The 22,302-nt window shown below is 34.9% G+C and overlaps 4 protein-coding genes across 4 annotated transcripts in view; 1 reads left to right on the top strand and 3 right to left on the bottom strand.

Annotated features, from left to right (window-relative positions):
• Nucleotides 1–22: 22 nt before the first annotated feature.
• On the bottom strand, nt 23–3,151 carry LOC104808607 (ethylene receptor 2). The gene is made up of 3 exons (XM_019202060.1): nt 2,901–3,151; nt 677–2,583; nt 23–586 (listed from the first exon to the last, which is right to left on the bottom strand). Exons 2-3 carry the CDS (start codon nt 2,459–2,461, stop codon nt 56–58), a joined length of 2,316 nt encoding a protein of 771 aa, XP_019057605.1. The 5' UTR covers nt 2,462–2,583; nt 2,901–3,151; the 3' UTR covers nt 23–55.
• Nucleotides 3,152–5,931: 2,780 nt separating this feature from the next.
• Nucleotides 5,932–6,480, bottom strand: LOC104809086 (transcriptional regulator SUPERMAN). The gene has a single exon (XM_010534983.1). It carries the CDS (start codon nt 6,478–6,480, stop codon nt 5,932–5,934), a length of 549 nt encoding a protein of 182 aa, XP_010533285.1.
• Nucleotides 6,481–11,689: 5,209 nt separating this feature from the next.
• Nucleotides 11,690–12,796, bottom strand: LOC104808606 (transcriptional regulator SUPERMAN). Its single transcript, XM_010534319.2, has one exon. The coding sequence runs from the start codon at nt 12,595–12,597 to the stop codon at nt 11,905–11,907; it is 693 nt and encodes a 230-aa protein (XP_010532621.1). The 5' UTR covers nt 12,598–12,796; the 3' UTR covers nt 11,690–11,904.
• Nucleotides 12,797–21,053: 8,257 nt separating this feature from the next.
• The window catches only part of LOC104808605 (FHA domain-containing protein At4g14490), a 2,819-nt gene continuing 1,570 nt past the window's right edge, over nt 21,054–22,302 (top strand). The window contains exon 1 of the mRNA XM_010534316.1: nt 21,054–22,302. Within this exon, the coding sequence (XP_010532618.1) occupies nt 21,134–22,302 (1,169 nt within the window). The 5' untranslated portion in view covers nt 21,054–21,133.

Genomic DNA, 22,302 nt, shown 5'->3' with positions numbered 1-22,302 from the left:
TATATATATATTTTTTTTTTTCCTGTATCTTTCTTTCACCTTTAACAAAAAACCATTACAGATCTTTGTCGGCTTGAGACAAAACTCTCCGAAGCTCAAACCAAATGGCTCGCAAGACCACAGGCTTTCTCACGACGCCATTGATTCCGACCTGCATGCACTTCTCCCACATATCTTCGTCGGAATTAGCCGTCACCGCCACGATCAACGGCCACGATCTGCTCCTGAACTTCCTGATCCTCGTGGCCACATCGTAGCCGTCCATCTCCCTCATCTGCAGATCAAGAACCACCACCTGGAACTCCGAGTTCGCCACCCCGATCGCCGTCAGGCACTCGAACCCCGACCCCACCGCCGTCACGACGCATCCCAGTTTCTCCAGCAGCTTCCGAGTCACCGCCCGGTTCGAATCGTCCGTGTCGGCTAGCAAGACTTGTACCCCACGGAACTGCGAGTTCGAAAGCGCCGTCACCTCAGCCGTTTCCGTTACGACCGTCGAGATCGAGGGTCGGGTGCGGAACCGGAGGAGAAGCGACATGCTGCTGCCCTCGTGGCTCGGAACCACCGATATATTCCCTTGCATCATCTGTGAAATGATTTCCATAACCAGTTTAACTGGTTTACCCCTAGGGCAAGTAACTGTAATCTGACAGAAAATGTAACAAGGAAAGCTTACCTGAACCAGTTTCTGACAGATACAGAAGCTTAGATCCTGTCCGAAGATATCACTGGAGAACCTCGAGTCCTCGAGCTCATGTGTTGATGATGAAACTGAGAGATCTGATAGAGAATTCGGAATATTCTCTATTCTCATATCGAATCTTATGTGCACATCTTCGTCTGATGAAGACGGCTGTTTCCAAGCAGCCCATCTATGATCACTTCCTCGTTCGGACAAAACCCTAAAAATCAAGGATGAAGCTGCTCCTGCTCGGTATCTTCGACATTTAAGGAGGCTACCGACCATGTGGAAGATCACCTGAAATACCCTTCTTTCGTCACCGATGATGTTATCCGGGAGAGATTTCTCGGCCTCGATCACGAACCCTAATCCGTTGTAAAGACATAAACATTTAGCCAAGCAAGCTGCTTCTCTTGTCATACGATGCAGACTGAACGGTTTCATCTCGGTCTTGAATCTCCCACTCTGCGCTTTCCTCGAGAGATCCATCACGTCATTCACCAAGTTTGACAAGACATTCCCCGTTTTCATAGCCGTGTCAACGATCATCTTCTGCTCTTCGCTCAAGTTCTCGGCTTGCAGCATCGACAATAACCCGAGAACCGAGTGCATTGGCCGTCTCATCCCGTCGCTCATCACTTTCTGGAAGGCATTCCTCGCGTGGTTTGCCCTCATCGCGTTCTGCCTCGCCAGCTGCAACGCCCGGTTCTGCTCAGCGAGCTTCTCCCTCATCAGCTGTGATTCCTCGAGAATCGCTGCGTGAGAGAGAGCAACCGCCACCTGATCAGCCACAACCTTAACGATCTCGAGCTCCTGATTCGTCCAATCCCGAGGTTGCCCGCTCGGCAACACACACACAAGTATCGCATAACATGTCTGAATCAACTCGGGGGTTCCGCCCTTGAAATTGGACACTCGAAGCATCGGCATTCTTATTGCAGCCAAGGGACCGATCTCGCCACTCTCTCCGCTGCTCGCTCTAGCGAGCAACGAATCCGAACTCAGTATATTCACCTCCTCGCTTTCTTTGATACTCCTCACGTCCGGATCGTTTATAGAAACCGAACAGCCATACCCATCTGAATAACTACCCCTCCCTTTCAGCTCGTGAGTCAGATTCATCTCGGTTTTCACATCGTTCGGCATCCAGACCGCGCAATTCTGCAGCCCCAACGTCTTCGAGAGCTCGACCAGAGTCGTGTAGAGGATCGTGTGCCTGTCCAGTGACTTACGGATCTCTTGAGTGAGCATACGAACGTGCAAGCTCGTCTCTTTCTGCTTCATTATGATCCCGACCTCGCGACCGAGCTCACGAGCCTTCTTCTTGAGCATGAACTCTCTCACTTTCACCTTGAGGAGCATAGGGATGAGAGTGATGAGGGTGATGGCCGTGGCGCAAGAAACAAGAGCCGTCAAGATCTTGAAGACGGTCAGAGCCAGCATGAGACGGAACGTGTGCGGACCATAGGTCCAGCCATGGAGGAGATGTGTCAGACCGCAGAGGACGATGAAGGCGATGAACTCGAACAAGACCCATTTGAACGGAACGTTGGAGCAGCTGACGAAGTAGAGCAACTCGATCGGGATCGAGAAGTAAGCGACGGCGATCAAGAAATCGCTCACTCTCTGAGTCTCGAGGATGTTTTCTATGCTCCAGAAACTCCCTTCGTCGTCGCAGTTGCACCGCTGAAAGCCGTTTCCGGCGACCGGAGAGACGAGAAGAAGCAGAGATGACGTCACCAAGAACAAGAACAGAACAGAAGAGGCTTGTCTTGACATCGTTTTCTTCTTCAATGGCCAACGAGGATGTTCTGTTCTGTTCCGTTCAATCCATTTGATGGTTACACTTGGTGGGACATGAAAGTCATCAGATTGTGTTCTTTATGAGTCGTGACCATGCTCTGTAAGTAGCAAACCATGGATGGAAGAAACAGACAAAACCCAACTCAAACTCTAATATAAAGATTCAATCCGAAACCCAACAATCAATTTTCATACTCGATTTTCAGAAACTCGACAAGAAAAGATTTCCGGAAATGGCAAATTCCAGTCAACTATCGGCCCCAACAATGAAGCCAAACGCACAAACACAGTCAGCAAAAAGCCTAATAAGATATTACTACAAAACAAAGGGAAACAATAATAATTAATTAATTAATTAATAAAAGGAAATGCATTTTTTGACGGGACGAACGCAGCAAGAACGAAATCAGCGTACCTGAAAACAAGATTTCTGATCGAACCCAGCTCCCAGATCTTGTTCGCCGGCGAGATTCGTCCGCCGAGAAGCACGAGCATCTTATCGTTCTCGCCGCATTATCCGATCCGACCGTACAACGGATCGAGGAAGAGAGAGAGAGAGGGGAAACAAAACAGCGGCGCGGACAAATCCAGGTGACCAAAACAAACAAAAGGACAGCGAGAGATCTGAATCTACGAAAAACCCAGTTTTCCGGCGGAAGGAAAAGAACCGAATTCGCCGGAAATTGAGGGAACCGCCGTAGCGCCGCCGAGGTAGCAGGGGGGAAGAGAGAGAGAGCGTATGTATAGGTGTAAGTAAAGGCCGGAGCCGTTGGTTTTGGAGGAAGGGTTTTCCAATGTGTCTTGCATTTTGTTATTAAGTAGAAGGATTGTGGGACCCACAGTTCTACATGAAGCGAACTTGGACACCCTTTTGCAATATCTATGAGGTGTTTTTTTTTTCTTAATTCATTTAATTATATATTTATTTAAGCTTGTTCTTAATTCTTCCACTTGTCCCGTTTAGTGTTTTCTATGAAATAAAAATTAAATCCCTCATGTAAGATACAAGCTGTAATTTAAAAAATAAAAATAATTAAATATTATCCAATCCGATTTAGCCTGGAATATAATAAATAAATGAATATATGTGGAATAAATCCAGAATATGAAACTAAGAAGAAATGCCAACATGACAGGAATCTAAGGAGGGATTACAAAGCCGTTCATTGAGTCAAATATCAAATTATTCTTATTTATTGCTTATTTAAAACGTAAGAATTTTGTATCTCCACTTTTTTTTTCTGAATTAAATTAGTTCAAATTTTAACGGGTTTTATAATAAATTAACATGCCACTAATATTAAAAAATATGGCACTAATTACAACATATAATGTAAATTAAAAAAATCGAAATTTTCCTAGCAACCCAAGTGAATAAACAAAATGGTAACAAAATCTAAGGGTGATTAATCACAGTGTTTGAAACTGACACAAGTACCCGGACCGAGATTAGATTAGTCTAATCAACTCATAATTAGTCAAACAATATACAATAATTATGTTTATGAAATTACATGGGACCTACAAAATTAGATATATATTTTTTTTAATGTTTGCCCACAAAATAAGATTATTAGCCCTTTATTCAGCGTTCATGAATCTGAAGACTCTAGAGGGATGGACTTTTTTTTTTGTCTTTCTCCAAAACCACACGCTCAAAACCAACAAAGACCCATATAAATAAACATAAATATAGAAATATTTAATTAAGTATCTAATTAAAATGGGATTTTAATGTATTATTTTGAAACCTAAATCCATTTGTTTAAGATATGGAGAGGTGTCTGAAAAATATTTCTAATAAATTCAAAAGTTTCCAAGAGAGAATGAATCCTACTAAGATAATCTATGTACAAAAAAAAATATTACAACTATTTCTTTAAATTTTAGGGTTTATAAAATTAATTATATATACTCTTTATAGATGTGAAGGAGAGTATGATTATCATATGATGGTTAGGTAATATAATTAAATATATAGGCCATCATATTTTAACAAAATATAGTATAATTACATTTAATACTAAAGTTTTGAAATTTTGATTTGTTTATATAATTACAAATATTTTTACTTACTCTAAATTTCATGTATTTTTTTCCTCAAATAGCTTTATATTTATGGATGGATTAATAATAGAAGCACGTTATTCAGAATTTTTTTTACCCAACATGTTAATCATAATTGAGTGTACACGCGCTTTTGGGCGCGTGGTATATATATATATATATATATTTGTATATTGAGTTTGGTGGTATCGTTAGATTCGTTGGGGCGCACGAGGCAGGGGATGGGAAACGGCAGCAAAGATCTAACCCTTATGTGCGTTCTAAATTAATTATTAATTTCCCTCTTAATTTTTTAAATATTAAACAATTGAATATATTCACGAAAAACGACGTATAAATAAATAAGCTCTATTTCTTTTTTTTTTTTACTATTTTATTTACTGTATATCAATAAACCATGTATATATGTTTATAATTTTTTTAAAATAAATTTTAAGATAAATAAACAATGGCCGTTATTGCTTTGGCCAATCACATCAAATTAGCTTTCATGGCAAACAAATAATACAATTAATTAAACATGTGTATTTGTTTTACCCAATCGGTAAAACCCGTGGGCTTCTTCTTCTTGATATATACATATACATACATATATATATATATGTATGATAATTGCTTCGTTGAAAAATCACGACATTTTCAAATATTGATATTTGAATGTATGGTTGGATTTTAAGTTATGATTTCTAAAGTTAATTTGAGAATTCAACATTCAACTACGTAAGTAATGATGCTTTTTAGATTTTTCAAGGCGTTTGAATTGACAGAGTTTGTATTATATTTATTTTAATTTATGTCATTTGTAATTTTTTGCATACCTTTTTCATCTTTTTTTTTTTGGGTATTGCGGTTTGATTTATGGGCCTAATGGAATACGAAGCCCAAATTAAATTCTAATACGGACTTGAGCCTATAACGGAGCCCAACTACACTTTTTAATACCCAAAGCTCATGTTAGGATCTTATCCACAGTAAATATGAAAATAAAATTCAATTTTCTATTGTTGATTATTATATTGCGTTTTAACATCATCCGAAATATTTTTATTCGCAGAAACTTTAAATTTTATCGTTAAAAAATAACTCATAATACCAAATATTATGCATCATATATTATGGCATCGGAGCTACAAAGTGAAATCCATGCAAACTTCAATATCAAGCACATTACACAATCCACGAAACATAGATCTTCCAATGTCGTACTAACGACGAAGGAACCTATAAAAACGTCTACGATGATATCTACCAAACCTATATATAATATATATGGACATATGTATATGCATCTATATCTATGCTTCATATATATATATATATATGATATTTGCTACGTATATATAACGACGTAATATATATATGGGTATCAATTAGAAAACTTAACGATTGTTATGACCAAGTCGAAGCTCAAGATCAAGATCGTTGGTTCCGCCGTTCGCCACTCCATCCTCCGGCGACCTCCGACCACCGTCGCCGAAGTGCATGGATCTAAGCCCTAAGCTCAAATCCACGCCAAGAAACTCCTCGTGAGAGATGACGTCGTTCTGGCCGTAGTAATGGCCAAATTGCCCCCTAGGGTTAGTGTTGAGGGGAACACGTTCCGCACGTGCGCGAAAAAGCCCTCCGTTGTTGTCGTCGTACGTGTAGACGCCGCCTTGGCATGACTCCACGATGGGGTAAAAGGACGGGGAAGAAGCGGAGAGATTAGGCTTTGAGAAATCGGTGGCCGGAGAATAAGTCGTGGAAGAAGAAGAAGACGAGGAGGAAGAAGAGAGGTAGCGTTTGGATTTGGAACGTTCCTTGCGGTGGATGTTCATGTGGCCGCCGAGGGCTTGTGCGTTTGTGAAGCCTCTCTTGCAGAAGGAACAGTCGTACATTCGTCTCGTACTGGTCGGAATCTCGCCGGAGGAATTGTCTTCATGCTCCATTGCGTATATATAGTATAGGTGGTGTGTGTGAGTGTGTTAAAATGTGCTTGAGTGGTGGAGGGTACGAATGCTCTTGGATACATATTTATATATATAGACACACACACACATTATATATATATATATATGCATGTGTATGTATCGGAATGTGGAAATGCGTGTGTGTGAAAAGGCACTACTTGGGTTTTTGTATTGAATTACTACAGAATTGAGAGTTATATGTATAATGATGCATGTATAGGCTATACGAAGAATAATAATTATGTTACAAAAAAAAAAAGAAGTTGAATTGATATATTTTGCAACAGGCAAATGGAATTGTTTTGGCGCTTAACGGCCGACACAAAGAATTATATATGCAAGCGACTATGTATGTATATACACACACACACATATATATATATATATATATTTGTTATGTCTAATTCGTGTAATTAATCTCTTTTATTGACATATAATAGCTCCACATACAAAAAAAATAAAAAGGAGTAAGCGAATAAAGATATGAGATTTTGATACCCTTAAAGGAAATTTGTGTACTTTTTTGTTATTTATATATCAATTATTGCATTATCCTTCAACTCAATTTGATAGAAATCATCGATAGGAAAGCGGATCTTAATTACGTGTGAAATGTTTCTTCTTAGGGAAAAACAAAGTATTAAATCACTTAGTAATATAGCTTATAGGTCCAAGAGCTTAGGATATCTATCTAGGGATTAGTCAACGAAAAGAAACTTGATTTACTTCTATAAAAAGCAAAAGCTTTCATTCTATATGCCACACCAAAAAATAATAATAATATATAGGTTATAATTGATCAAAATGTTATATATAGTATACCAATTTCAGTCGGCCATAATCAAATCCCATTGGGGGCAAATCTTATTAAAAAAAAAATTCAGTCGGCCATATGCATATATAATATGTATATAAAATAATTTATTCATCAAAAGATTGAAAATCATTATAAAAATAAATTCCCGTGTACATTACACATATTTGGGTAGAATTGATCTTTGAATGAATCTGGGTGCCTCATAGCAGCCTATGAAATGGATAGTCTATGTAAAGAGAATCATAGTGTATAAACTTTATATTTTTGAATGTGAACATGCAAAGGTTCATTGGAAGCATTTATTAAGAGATGGCGATGATTTGCTTGAAGTGGTTCATAATAATTAAATTACAATGCAGCTATAATCATTTAAAACCAAAGCCTTGATTTTGTATATGTGTATGTATATAGGTTTATGTGTGAGAGTGTATATATATATATATATATATACGTCCTTTAAATAAAAGTTGATTTCGACGGTTTCTTTGGTTAGGAAAATATCGCATTAGGGTTTCGTCAATTTAGGATTCCTAAAAAAGCTCGTTAATTTCAAGAACCGACAAAATGACTCCAACTTACATATTCACTTCATTGCCTTATGTTTTTTTTTTTTGTGGGGGCTGAATTTATTTCTTATTTTTATTTGTATTTTTCCAAAATGGAACGTATATATACTTGTCTCATATAATAGATTTTTGCTAACCTGTATTCAACTCAAACGTTATAATAATGTTGTGCCACACACCTTAATGGAACTAACCACGGTCGAATAAAATTCACATTATATTAAAATGTATATAAGTGATAATTCAATGGTAATTAAGTCCTTTTAAATAATATTTTTTCTAGATACAAATGGACAAAACCTTGCTTTTGGACCACCTCTGATTGTGTCCTAGGCCATTAAAGTCACGAAGATTAATTAATTAATGGTTTAGTTTTATTATAGGAGACAAAACTAACAAAAATTTAAATTAAAATATAGTTAAATATTTATTTGTTATCACCCATATTGTAATACAGTAATTTTTTTTTTTCACTTGAGTACGTGTTATATATAAAAAAGAATTTTGATCATGCATTTCTGCAATATTTTTTTTTTTATATTTTTTGTGAAAATAAAATTTGTAATTGGAAAGACTATACAATGATATAAATTATCTGAAAGAAGTCACATGCAGAAATTCTATAATGAGGTCAGTGGCTTTAATGCCTCTTTCCCAATTTTACCGATTTAGAAAACGTCTATTTTTGCATGCGTTCACACTTATATATTTGGGTTATTATACACCCGCTTATACATGAATACGTATAGGCTTATATACGTATGTGTATATATTTTTATTTTTATTTTTCTTCTTTTGTTTGGAAGGCCCATTTATGATTCGGGCCTAAATAGAAGAGCCTAATAATATTACAAAATATGATAGTTTTTGGCCCAAACTGGTTCTCTTTTTCCAATCTCAAGCTGATTGCGTATCAAACTATACATACATATATACACACACATAGGATACATATATATATATATTAATTCCACCTTTTTTAAGCCTTAGTTTTATAAAACCATAGGATCTTAAACTATACAAATAGTTCACAGACAAAAAAAAGAAGAACTATGCCAATATAGATAAAATAATATTTATACAAAACAAGCAACACGTCTATAAGAGAGAGTATATATTATAACATCAACATATATAGAGGACGCTTAAATACTAAACATTATGCTAAATATAAGCGACAGACTCTTATTATGCCATCTATATATACGTTCTCTATATTATGCCAATGACACGACCAAATGTGAAGAGTTAATATTAGGGATATTGTTGTAAATATTATATTTTGTGTATTAGGTCTAATATATCTTTCTTTTTTTGGATAATCAGGATGGTTCTCCGGATCTTCGACCCGACTACATCCACCCTAGATCCGAGACCAGCCTTTGTATATGGACCAATTTGATCCAGAAATTACATCCCTTCCCACAAGTGGAATCGAACCCATGACTTCGAGGATGATTTTGTCACCTCTCAATCATTGGGCCAGCAACTGTTGGGTAGGTCTAATATATCGTTGCCTATATATTTACATTTACATATTGTTATATATATATATATATATATATATCTTTTCAATATTTTACATATTTATATATATCTTTTCAATATTTTACATATTTAACTGCCCTCGAACATGTTTTACAATTCCACCCAAGTGTCGAAATTATTACCATTCAAGCACATCTAACTATATATTATGATGTGTGTGTGTATATAATTAATTATTCATTGTTACAACAGAAAGCAATATGCAAAGGTGATTTATTCGCAAGAGATAGTGCTTGAGCACATAGATTGCGATGTTCGACGACCCGTCACTTTGATCAATTTGTTGCTTTCTATCAAATAATTATTATGTGCCCATCTCTCTCTCTCTCTCTCTCTCTCTCTCTCTCTCTCTCAGCTTTCACAGAAATGACCACAGAAGAAGAGCTTCTCGTATTCCAATTTGTCTTTACTTTTTTCCATCTACTTTCGTTTTCCATACCACAATTTACGTACTGACCTCATCAAAATCCATGCCTCTCTTTGCAACCCTAGGCCCTCTTTTTCTTTTGCCTTTATACCGTTTGATACTTAAATAATGTTACTCTTTTGTTACTTTTTATATCAAATCATTATGCACGAATACGAATCATGTGTGTATATATATATATATATATGTGTGTGTGTGTGTGTGAGAGAGAGAGAGAGAGAGATTTACATGTGAAGTCACTTTGTTCACAAACGAACCAGAGATGAGAAATGAAGTATAAACTGCAAGTCATTTACAAGAGACAAAGACAAGTTCGAGGCATGAGCTTAACATACAATATATACATACAATCAGGAAACGCATTTTATATAGACATGCAATTAAGAAACATATTTTATACACAGCATATATAGAAACAAGTGTGAATGGTTCGATATAATATACTCATAAGAAAAACGAGTATATATATATATATACATATAATATGCATGTATTTAATGTGCTTATGTAAAATTGAATTAAATAAGGGAAGTGTAGAGGCCAGACAGTGGTATTTTGAGAAAGGATTTGGGGGCTTCTCTTATAGTTTCTCTGCAACGCTTCGAACGGACCAAGACATTACTTTCTATTTATGGAAAGGCCATTATGCCATATCCCACACACAGCATTGTCGGGAACATGAAAACCCTCAGATTTTGGGAAATAGCATTTGAATTATAACGTATATTCTCCGAAATCCAACCATGTATATATATATATATATATATATATATGAATTCTGTGCTGGTATATTGATCAATTATTAAAAGACATACAGGGACAACGTACTAAAGGACAAGTTGGTATGATTTAGGTTTTCATGTAAGGTTTCAATTTGACTTTTTTCTTGAAGATAGATTCAAGTTGGATATTTTTTTTTTGCGGAATATATATATATATATATATATATATATATATATATATTCTTCTCATTGGTCTGAAAATAGAGTAATTATGACATGTTTACAGTTTTTGCACTCATGAAACTGAAAATATGCGTCGGGACTTGTTTCCGATAATGATTTGCCACCATCACTGTAATGATTCGAGAAACATGTAATCCACAAGTTTGGATACACGTAAATATAAATTCGTACGGTTTTTCTAACCAATGGAAATAAAAATTTAAATAAACGTAAACTATCAGAGTAAAGATTTCCCAAAAGTGCTATGAAAGTCGAGTGAACTCCGCTCGTTGTCGTTCGGAGTTTGACGAAAATGAAAAAAAGTACTCTTTGAACATTTTCCCCATATCATATAGGTTTCGATGCATCAGTATATATGTGTACGTATATATGTGTGTGTATATAAACTGATACACACGTATACAATGATCGATCCATAGGAATCATTATGAGTAAAAATCAGTAAAAAGAAGACATAATTAGAGCGGTTTCATAACTTTTTCCTCGTAATTTATGCCTGAAAATATAGTAATCATAATTTTTTTTAAAACAAAAAAAAAGTAAAGTTATCTCTTGACTTCCTTATGGGTTTAGAATGTACTATGATTCTTGTTAATCCCTTACAATTAGCATTTATTTCATATTTTTGCATAGATTTTATGAATTTAATTGTTTTTACTTTTGGTTTTAAACTGTGCGTGAACTGTTCTTAATATAATTAAAAACTCCAAAAATGGGATTTATCCGGACCATTACAGCCGAAAAATTTCATACTCAAAGTTTCCATATCCTTTTTCATGGACATATTCACATATCACTTAAAGAAAAATTCCATCAACAAAAGGCACACGAACCAATAGAGAGAAATGTGAGATGAAATATAATAGTTAATAGTACCAAAAAACATACATTTTAAGATATAAAAACCATGCATAGGTTTAAGCTAACAACATAATAGCTTAATCGCTCGTAAATGATGATGCTATTAATTAAAGCATTAAGTCTAAAACCAATTAAAATGAGCAAAAGCACATTGATTAACCCCCTTACGATCTGATTTCATGGATCCATTATATGCATCTCTACGTACGGCTTGGCTATCTATGCGATGCCCAAGCGGAGCTCAAGATCTATATCTTGTTCTGATTCGTGGATCAGACCGATCTCAAGCTCCAAACTGATGATCCCGTCCTCCTTCAAGAACCTGAAAGAATCATTCTTGGTCAACCTTTTGACTTCTTCAACAGCAGGAGAAGGTTCCACGGATTTAGGGGCCTTTTCGGTTGAATGTTTTGGCTTGGGGGCCAAGGAATAGGACAAACAAGACCGAGAAACGGGTGAGAAAGAAGAAGAAAGGGTAGGGAATAAGGTTAGAGGAGGAGGAGGAGAAGAAGCCATGGAAGAGGGAGAGAAATTAGGGTTAGGGTTAGGTTTAGGGCTTTGGAGGGAGCTTGGAGGAGGAGGAGGAGATGGTGTCGATGACGACGATGATGACTGTAATCTAAGTCTTGCTCTGTCTCTCCTGTGAACATTCATGTGCCCGCCGAGTGCTTGAGCGGATCTGAATTCCCTTTTGCAGAAGCTGCAAGTGTAAGATCTTGGAGGCCATGAAAACCCTAGAAGATAATCATCATGGTGATGATGATCTTGGCGGTGATGATCATGATGACGATGGTGATGATGATGATGATGATGATCTCCAAGGCACCACGGTGAGTCTTTAATGGCTTTTACACGGCCATAGATGCTTTGTTCTTTGAAACCGTTCGTCAAATCTACGTCGTTTCTCTCCATAGTGGGGATCGATCTCTCTTCTCTTTCTATTTTTTCTCTTTGCTTTTCGGCTTTTGTTGTTCACAAAAGCGTTTGTGAAGCTATATGAAGAGTACTGATTCTTGGCACATCAGTTTATAAGAGAGAAGTAAGACCTGAAAAAGATTAAGTCTTTTTTTCCCCCTCCTGAAAAAAGATCTAAGATTTGTGCTTGTGTCTCTTTTTCAGAGAGAGAGAGAGAGAGAGGAGAGAGAGAGAGAGATGCTTTGATGATAGGGTTGGGGCTCTTGGTGTTGTTAAGGCTGAAAAAGACTGATTCTTGGACGTATTCATAGCCCATATCAGATGTAATTGTCTAGCAAGTAAACAATAAATTGATAACTTATTCGGCCATAGATAAGCATCGTTGCCTCACAATTTGATATTTATGGACACCAAGAAAGATAATTATATCATTAAGACGTTACTTCCATTTCTAAAAAGCTCAAAAATTCTTATATATGCTTTTTTTTCCCTTCTGTACATCAATCCACCACATATATATATATATATATATATGTGTGTGTGTGTGTGTGTGTGTGTGACTTATATATAGATAAACTGCAATTTAGCAAGAAACATTTATGCATATATGTATTAATTTGCAAATTTTCATAAACAGATTGGAAAAGAAGAATTTCTTTAGCATTTTATTGAAAACCCTTTAGGATCTTTCAAAAGCACAACACCTCACATATGAATCAAACAAAGAATAGATATATATATATACACCCGCCTTATGAATCAAAATATATTTATGAGATGAAACGTATTCCGAATCACTAGATAATTAGAAAATTTATATTTGTTTTTATAATGAAAAGAGAGATTTTTTTAAAAAAAATATGAAGGGACTTGAGGTGGTGGAAAATAAAGAGAAGTAGCCATCAAAGCAAATGTCACACATGGTGTGGTGGTAAGCTATAGTTGGCCAAAAGGAAAAACCTCGGCCGAGCAAAACGACACATCACACCCATTGCTTTTTCCCATTTCCGGAATTCAAATCGTCTCTATTTAATTTAGTGGACGTTCCTTTCTCTTCTTTGAAAACCATAATAAACACACACATATATATATATATATATATATACATATTATAATAACTATTTATAATTAATATGTCAATTGTTATTATTATTATTATTATTTTGCTTTTCCTCTCGTGACACTTCCATGAGCAAAATCTAAGACAAGACCATTAGTATGGGCACTTCGTGACTCTAATACATCATCCAACGTTTGTCCTTTTCTTTGTGTTTTATTTATGCTTATTAACTCCATATGCTATAGACCCTATATTCATGTAGGGTTTCAATGCTTTTTCCTCAGATGAAAATGTATGTCGTATTTGACAATGGGTTATTTACGTACCACTTTAGTTTCTTTATAAAACGTATTCACAATAGTTACATATCTATTTTTTTTATATATATTGCTCATCTCAATCCGGTTCGAATCCAACATGATTTAGGCTTTGAATGGTAATAACTTTTTTTTTTGAGTTTTTTGTTTTAGTTTTTAGTTTTTGGTTTTTGGTTTTTAGTTTTGGTAAATCCAAAAAATGGAATTTTTAATTGATTTTTTTTAATCAAAATGGTTTTTCAAGTTTTTAGGAAAACCAAATTTATAAAAACTTGAATGATTAATTTTTTGATTATTGAGATCTAAAAATTCCAACAATTCATAACCTTATTATGGCTTTTGGAGTTCTTAAGAAGGACATCTCTAGAAAAAAATTATAAGTCTTGGTTATATACAAGTAATACAATCAAATATTATATTCTTAGAACCTAGGATATCACAATTGCTTTCACATTTAAATGTTACTACCAAAGTTAATATGGTTAGAACTTAGAATATATATATAAAAAAGATTCTCTCATTGTTGGTCTTATTTATTTATTGAGACAAATTTCTATTCAGAAACCATAAATTAGCAACGAGAGATAGACTCTTAGAGGATCAAATTAAACTATAAGCACTACAATAGTTATACGAATTGTACGGACAAGAGTACCCCCCAAGAGGATAGCCTCATTTATTACAGATCCAACTGCTTCATGTTTTGTCCGAACAGACTCACTCTACTCATGTTTATGAATGTGAAGGTCCAAATCAATCCAACAGTGAGTTGTAGATTTGTTAATGGTATGAATTTTAAAATACTGATCATCGCCTAATTTATCATAAATCACATTCCTTGGTCCGTCCACTAGTAAATTTAATTTTAGACTAAGTAATCCAGCCGTTGGTTATTATATTTATCCATAATTTACAATTCCATCAATATAATCATACTAGAAATTTGTTAAAGTTGATTAGAGGAGAAACGAAAATAAATTACATAGGGAAGCAAAATCGTTGCCCTAGAGAGGTACTTATCGTGATTAGTTATTGGACAGAGAAAGAGTATCCACTAGTGAGAATATATATATATATATATATAAAGTATTGCGGAATTAACCATTGGACATTCTGAGGCCCTCTGCCTCAAAAAACTATTCTCTAATTATGTTCGATTTATTAACAAATGACGAAAAAAATTGATACAATTTTTATTTCGATATGGGTATTTTCGGTTTTCTTCATCCCGGGATAGTACGTGGCGAGTTGGTTCGTCCGACCGTTTTTTTAACTCAAAATTTTTCACCCAATTCAGAAAAATATGGATTGGTTTGAGCCGACTCGCGAGCCAAACCCATTTCACATCCTATCCAAAACCCAAATAATTATCCAAGTTCTTCTGTGGAAATGGTATAAGTCAACATTTGAAATTTTTATTGTCTTAAAAAAAGATAAAGATTTCAGAATAAAATAATTTTCTATGGAGACAAAGATAATCTACAGCCAAAGTTTGCAAGGTCAATTCAGTTGTCTGTGAATACTAAATTCCCAAGTTGAAACGATCCATATAGCCATTACTAATTAAACAAAAAATCATCCTTAATATACAAAAAGAAAATTGATGAAAATAGTCCACAAAATTGGCTTTCAAAAAATTCGATTGAATATTTTTTTTATAAAAAAAATTAATCGATTGCATCCTGTTTTTTTTTCCCCATCTTTATCGCATCTCACCTTATGATATTGTTAAATATCATGTGATCCCAAGATTTGTTTTTTCCGTTTTCTTTGATATTTCCCAAACTCTCAAATGTCACATATGCATGTGTAAGTGAGTGTGTGTATATATATATATATATATTTATATGTATATATAAACGATAGTTGTCTATGTATGAAGACTTTTGTAGATCCTAGGCTGGTTTCCTTTCATTTATTGGCAACTTTAGCTAGGTCTTTCTTTTCAAATGAAATTTCCTTGTTTTTTTTTAAATATAAAAAAGAAAAATCATCTCTTCAGAATGAAGTGAAAAAGAGGGGAAGGTTTTGGATGTTCTTCATTTCTCTTTGGAAATTTTCATTATTTTCTACAGGTGGTCCGCAGAGCCGTAGGGGTGCATCTGGAGCAATTATACAGGATCCCACTTTTAAAAAGGCCCCATAATATATATATATATATATATATATAAAATAAAATAATATCACAAAAGAGAGGAAGAGTGAGGTAAAAGTGGAGAGTGAAAATTTGCTAAATATGAATAAAGGGCCTTGATTTACTCGTAGCTTCTCCGGTCGATGCTGCAGTGTTTACTCGCAGTAGTTTCTATTTATTATTATTATTATTATTATTATTATTATTATTATATTACATTTGCATTGACGTCTCTTCATTTCATTTCCTTGGTTTTTTTTTATAGTGTTACAACATTACTCTCTATTCTCTTATTCATCTTTATTTTTTTTAAAAATAATTGTTTTATTGTTTTTTTTAAGTGGTGGGGTTTGATAATAGCACTTGTCTTTATATATATATATATATATATATATATATGTATGTGTGTGTGTGTGGTTATTAGAGACATTAGAAGCAGAGTCTTTCACTTATGTTTTCACGTTAAAGCTTGTGATTGGCTGCCTCCGACCGTTGTTCCCAAAATCAATGAAAACTCTACTACTTTATGTATTTACATGTATGTGTCGTTATATGTAGATATTTTTGTAGCATAACATCACACTGCTACACACACACACACACATATATATATATATATTACGATACAACAATATTTGTTATTAACTGACCGGGTAGAATGGATAGAATAGAAATTGGAAATGTGAGATTTTTCAAATAATTTCTTCTGAAAATTTAAATTTTTAGAAATCATAATGTATAACACTTACCCGTAAAATTCTTATAAAACCCATACAGTTTTAAATCTAAATAGATACAGAAAATAAAATATAAGCTAAAAAAAGGAAAAAAAAATATTTAAGGATACATAAAATTAAATTAAATTGCCAAAAGATCCAAACCATGCAAGACTGAATTTTCAAACCCAAATAACACATAATGCACAATCCATGACCCATCTAAACGGAATTATTAGAATAGGCCCAATTTACTGGGCCCACCCAATCCTAAATTATTAGAATAGGCCCAATTTAGTGGGCCCAACCCAAAATTGACATCCTACTTTATGAGTGTCCGAGATTTGTCAAAGTGGGAGGCACATAAATATTTTGATATAATGAAATAATTATAATTAGTATGTCAAATTGTTATTTATTCACAGAAAATTGTAAATTACCATTTTCATATATCAGACAGAAACAAAAAAAAAAACTAAGAGAAATGTAATGTAATGCAAATGGAAGAATTGCACAAATGAAGTTAGAAGAGTGCAAATATACTTGAACTAAACCAAACAACACATAATTGTAAAGGAATCAAATTAGATATAGAATTGAATGGTTGTGATTTTTTTTAAAAAATCGAACCCGAATATGATCGAATAAAAATAATAAAAAACCGTTTTTATAAATATTTTTTTTTATCATAATCAAACCGATGAAAGCGATGAATTGAACCGAATTCAATATAAAAACCGAATGATTATAATTTTTTTAAAACCAAAAATTGAACCCCGAATATAATATATAACCAAATAAACCATCATTAATTATTATGTACATGATGGGATAATCCTTATCTACTGAAAATATATCTCCTTGAACAAAAAAATATCACTGAAAACAAGGTCGGGAAATAGATATGAGTGTTCATGTATCTCATGCTGAATGATCGTACTTTTACATAAAAAAAATTACCAGACATGATCGAGGAGTTAAAAGCACAAAAGAACAACAAAAGTACAAAAAGCCTTTTTTTTTTAATCCACAAGTCAAAAGAGATAAAACTCCCCCAAGATCTGAATGTACGGAAGCAAACTAGAAGACATATATCAAACTCTCTGACACAAACCCAGGATCTACGAAATCCTTACTGAAACATCACCAGATTCTAACAGTATATGCAAAACAATTAACACCCTTTTATTAAAAAAAAAACACACTGAAATCTGTAGATCCAAAATCTCTGGAACTGGAACCATCTGATCAGATTCTAGCGAGAAATATTTTGTGAAGAAGCACTTCAGTTTGCACAGAGAATCACAGTGGGGGGGAGAGAGAGAGAGAGAGAGAGAGAGAGAGAGAGAGAGAGAGAGAGATGTGCTTCTCTGAACACCACAGTGATTTCTCTGTGCAAACAAAAGAGCTTGATCAGCAAAAAAAATAAAAAATACAGACACAGTAAAAAAAAAAACTCCAATTTTTGTCGTGGAAGATGATGGTGGAGAAGAAGGGGTTATTTATAAAGAGAAGGAAAAAAAACTAGGGTTTCTGAGAGCTGATGAGCATATGTTATGATGCAGCCGCCGAATTTAGTCGGTAACGTCATGTGATTTTAGATGTGGATCTAACGGCCATGGATTTTTGTTATAAATATATATTAAAATAAAATCCTTATTTTTTAAAAAATTCTTAGAATTCAACTTGGGCTGCAAGAAAGAATTCACCTTGGGCTGCAAGAAATGATAATATTTTTAATTTATGGAAAATGTTGTTCTGCTTTTTGAGGGGTGAAAATGTTATCACTTTCTATATGTTGTATTAAATCTATTTAAGCAAAAAATATTTCTGGCAGTAAGGGACATATATTTGAAATGAATACTATAGAAAAAAAAATAAAAATAAAGGAATGAATAGGTTAGAAGTGAGGAAAAAAAAAGGTAATGAATAATATATACATTTAATTAGGTATAGATAGTTGAATTTATGTTGTGTGTGTGTATATATATATATATATATCATTTTGCTAAAACGGTATATATTCTCATTGTCATATTAAAAACCTTAGTTTTAATATATTATTATTTTTTCTCATTTTCATATTTTAGTGTTGAATCATATAAAAAAACCACATGAGCATACATGTCACGGTGGGGTGGTCGGACGACCCATGTTCTCGGAGGTAATGTCGGAAGCTGCCACGGCAAGAACTCCGGCGGTTGGCTCCGGCCATTTTCCGGCGACTTCTTTAGCAAGAAAAGGACAATAATAGTTCAACCAACTACTAATGCGTTGTTAGTCAAGTATAGTAGGAGCCTAATTAATATATAGTAATAAGATGAAAAATGGTACTAATTTTGTATAATTTGTCAACTAAAATGCAATATTTTCAACTAATGTTACTTTAATTAAAAAAAGGTGTCTTTGGGTCTAACATTAAAGAGGGTCGGTTCAAATTTAACGTTTTTCCAATTCATTAATCAATTTGAATACGCAATTTGCAATTAAGTGCTTTAGTTCTGTCTCTAAGTGTCGTAATATATATAATTAATAAATTAGTCATAATATCGTTATATATATTGCCCTTTTTGTGGCGTATAAGAACTCAACTCTTTATGTAAGACGAGTCATACAACAAATTTTATCAACTTACTCCAAGTATCCGCAACAAGAATAAATCAAGAATGAGGATAAAATAAATAAATAATCATCGAAATATTCGTATGAAAGAAATTACATGAATCTATAGAATATAATTGGTTACAATATCATCTTCTTGTGTACAAAAATTCTGATTTAGAATTTGGGGAATGGAAAAAGAAATTAAAAAAAAAACAAAGAAAAATAAAAGAATGAAGAAATAGAAAAGAACCCTTCGATGTTCTTCTCTTTTTCTCGAATAATAAAATATACACATACATGGCAAAAAACTTGCATTAATTCCATAAATTATGTTATTTTGGATTTGGAACCTTTGAAGCCATCTTCAGAATCCCCAGACGTGACGACGAATCGGGTCATAACACGTGGATAAGCATGGCGGGAAGAGACAAAGCCGCGGCCGGCGAAGTGGCGTTCGCCGAAAGGGCACGGCGGTCCGCCGCCTCCGGGGATGTGGGTGCAGCCGGAGGGGTCGGAAGGGGTGACACCACCTTTTTGTAGGGACTGCAAATGGCCAAGAAGAAGAGGCTCATCACGCAAAACCCTAGAGGCCCCGTTTGGATGGACGGATAAGCAAACCAAGAGAAGGATAATCAAGAAGCTCGATCCAAGCAATGTCTTCATGTTAATGGCTACCATATGGAAGAACAGAAGGAGGAATAATATATGATGTGGTGGTGGTGGGCTTGATCGGCGTATATATATATAGTGGAAGAAGGTTTGAAAAATAGTGGGTTTTGATTATATTTTATTTTTAAAATTCGTTGAAAGATTTTGACCGTTGACTTGCATTATATGAAGGATACATACGTATATGCTATGTGTATAAATTAATTAGGAAATTTTGAAAAAAGAGGTTCGAGTCAATCTTGTAACGTGAGAATTGGATCGAGCATAGAAGAATCGTGTCCCATGCAACTTTTACCGTATAACCTAAGATGAAAAAAAAGTTATGGATAAGATTGTAAGGGCAAAAGAATAATTTTATAATGTTTTCACCCAATAAAAATTAACAAAAAATTAAATTAAGATTTATATATATATATGTATGTATTTGTGGTGTTTTTTTGGTCAATTTCCATGAATGGAATCTTTGTTCCATTTTTTTTTCATTGGGAACCTTCTCGGAAGTGTAGTTTTACTTCAAAGTTCAAACCCTTGAAATTTCAATGTTATATTTGAAAAATGCCACAAGAAAAAAGAGACATTTGAACACATTGTTTTGAGTCATTCAATGAAAATATATATATTTGGTAATACATAAAATTTCATTCAATTCAAGCATATATTATACCAATATATAAAATGAAGCTTTTCTTTTTAGATTATAAAAAAATATTTTATTTGGTAGTGAGTATTTTTTTTATAATGGGTTGAGGCGCATTATCTATATCCAATTAGATGGGAATATATATATATATATATATGTGTGTGTGTGTGCGTTTCTTATTTTTACATAGTAATTTCCAAGTGTAAAAAAGCACAGATAAATTCCAATATGATTTGGCAATATTTTATGAAATTGACACGTGTAATCACACGTGCGACTTTTCTAAAAACTAAAAGCGCCTATCGAAAAATTTCGAAATTCATTTGGGATGTTCTTCACTCTCTCTCAGCTTCTCTTCGACGCTTCGCAGAGATTTTTCTCCGAACAGTGAAAATGAATCCGCCATTGCTGAAGCTCGTGTTCCTACAGGGTCCAAGGGAAGGCGAAACCCTAGAGTACAAGCCCGGATCCACTGTTCGGATCGGTCGAATCGCTCGCGGCAATGATCTCGCCATCAAGGATGCCGGTATCTCTTCCAAGCACCTCCGGATCGAGTGGGAATCTGAGAAATGGATGGTCCAGGATCTGGGATCCTCGAATGGGACCGCATTGAACACGACGCCTCTCCCTGCAGACACGCCGTTCGATCTCCGCCATGGTGACACCATCAAGCTCGGTGAGTACACATCCATTGTGGTGAACTTTGAAATTGATGCTCAGGAAAACGACATGGTCCAGGAGCATAAGCTTCCGCCGAAGCCCCGGAGGAACAACAGGCGACAAGCCGTTGCGGAGTCGGATCCTGTGGGGTCGATTCAGAAGAACTCGACCCGGAAGGGTAGATCTGCGAAGCAAACGAATGAGACCAGCAAAGAGAACGACGGAGAACAGGAATTACCGAGGAGAGGTAGGGTTTCGAGAAGTAAGATAGCGGAGGATGTCGCCGAGGAAGTGAAGTTTTTCGAGGAGAGAGATGAGAAGAAGGTGAATTCTAGGGTTACGAGGACTAAGAAGAACAAGGGTCTGGAAAATTCATGTTCTGATGGAGAGAAAGTAGCAATTGCTGATGCGGTAAAAGAAGAGGATGTTGGGGAAGAGATGCAGGGGAAAAAGGGTAACTCAAGGGTTCGGAGAAGTAGGAACATTGATAATACCCAAAGTTCTTGTTTGGATTTAGGCAAATTGGAAACGGAGAATATCGCGAAGGGAGTAGAGAATTTGGAGGTAAAAGACGAGAAAAGAGTGAACCGTAGGGGTATGAGGAGCAAGAAGATTGAAAATGCACAAAATTCATGTTCGGGATTGGGGAATGTTGAGAATGCTGATATTGCATCCGAAACTACATTCGAGGTTTCAGAGAAGCAAGATGGGAATAGGGTGAATTCAAGGGTTACCAGAAGCAAGAAGAACGAAATTCCCGGAGATTCATACTTGGTGTTGGAGATGGTTGAGAGCCAAGCCAGAATAAAACGTGCAGGCAAGAAGAAAAAGGAAGAGAAGCTACTGGAGAGCGTTGAGTCAAAGCCTATGAAAGACGATAAGGTCACTGATGCAGGGAAAGA

Source organism: Tarenaya hassleriana, unplaced genomic scaffold (assembly GCF_000463585.1).
Source record: "Tarenaya hassleriana unplaced genomic scaffold, ASM46358v1 Cleome15, whole genome shotgun sequence".
Taxonomy (NCBI): Eukaryota; Viridiplantae; Streptophyta; class Magnoliopsida; order Brassicales; family Cleomaceae; genus Tarenaya; species Tarenaya hassleriana.
Note: the sequence above shows the minus strand (reverse complement) of the source record. Positions and strands in the feature narration are given on the sequence as shown.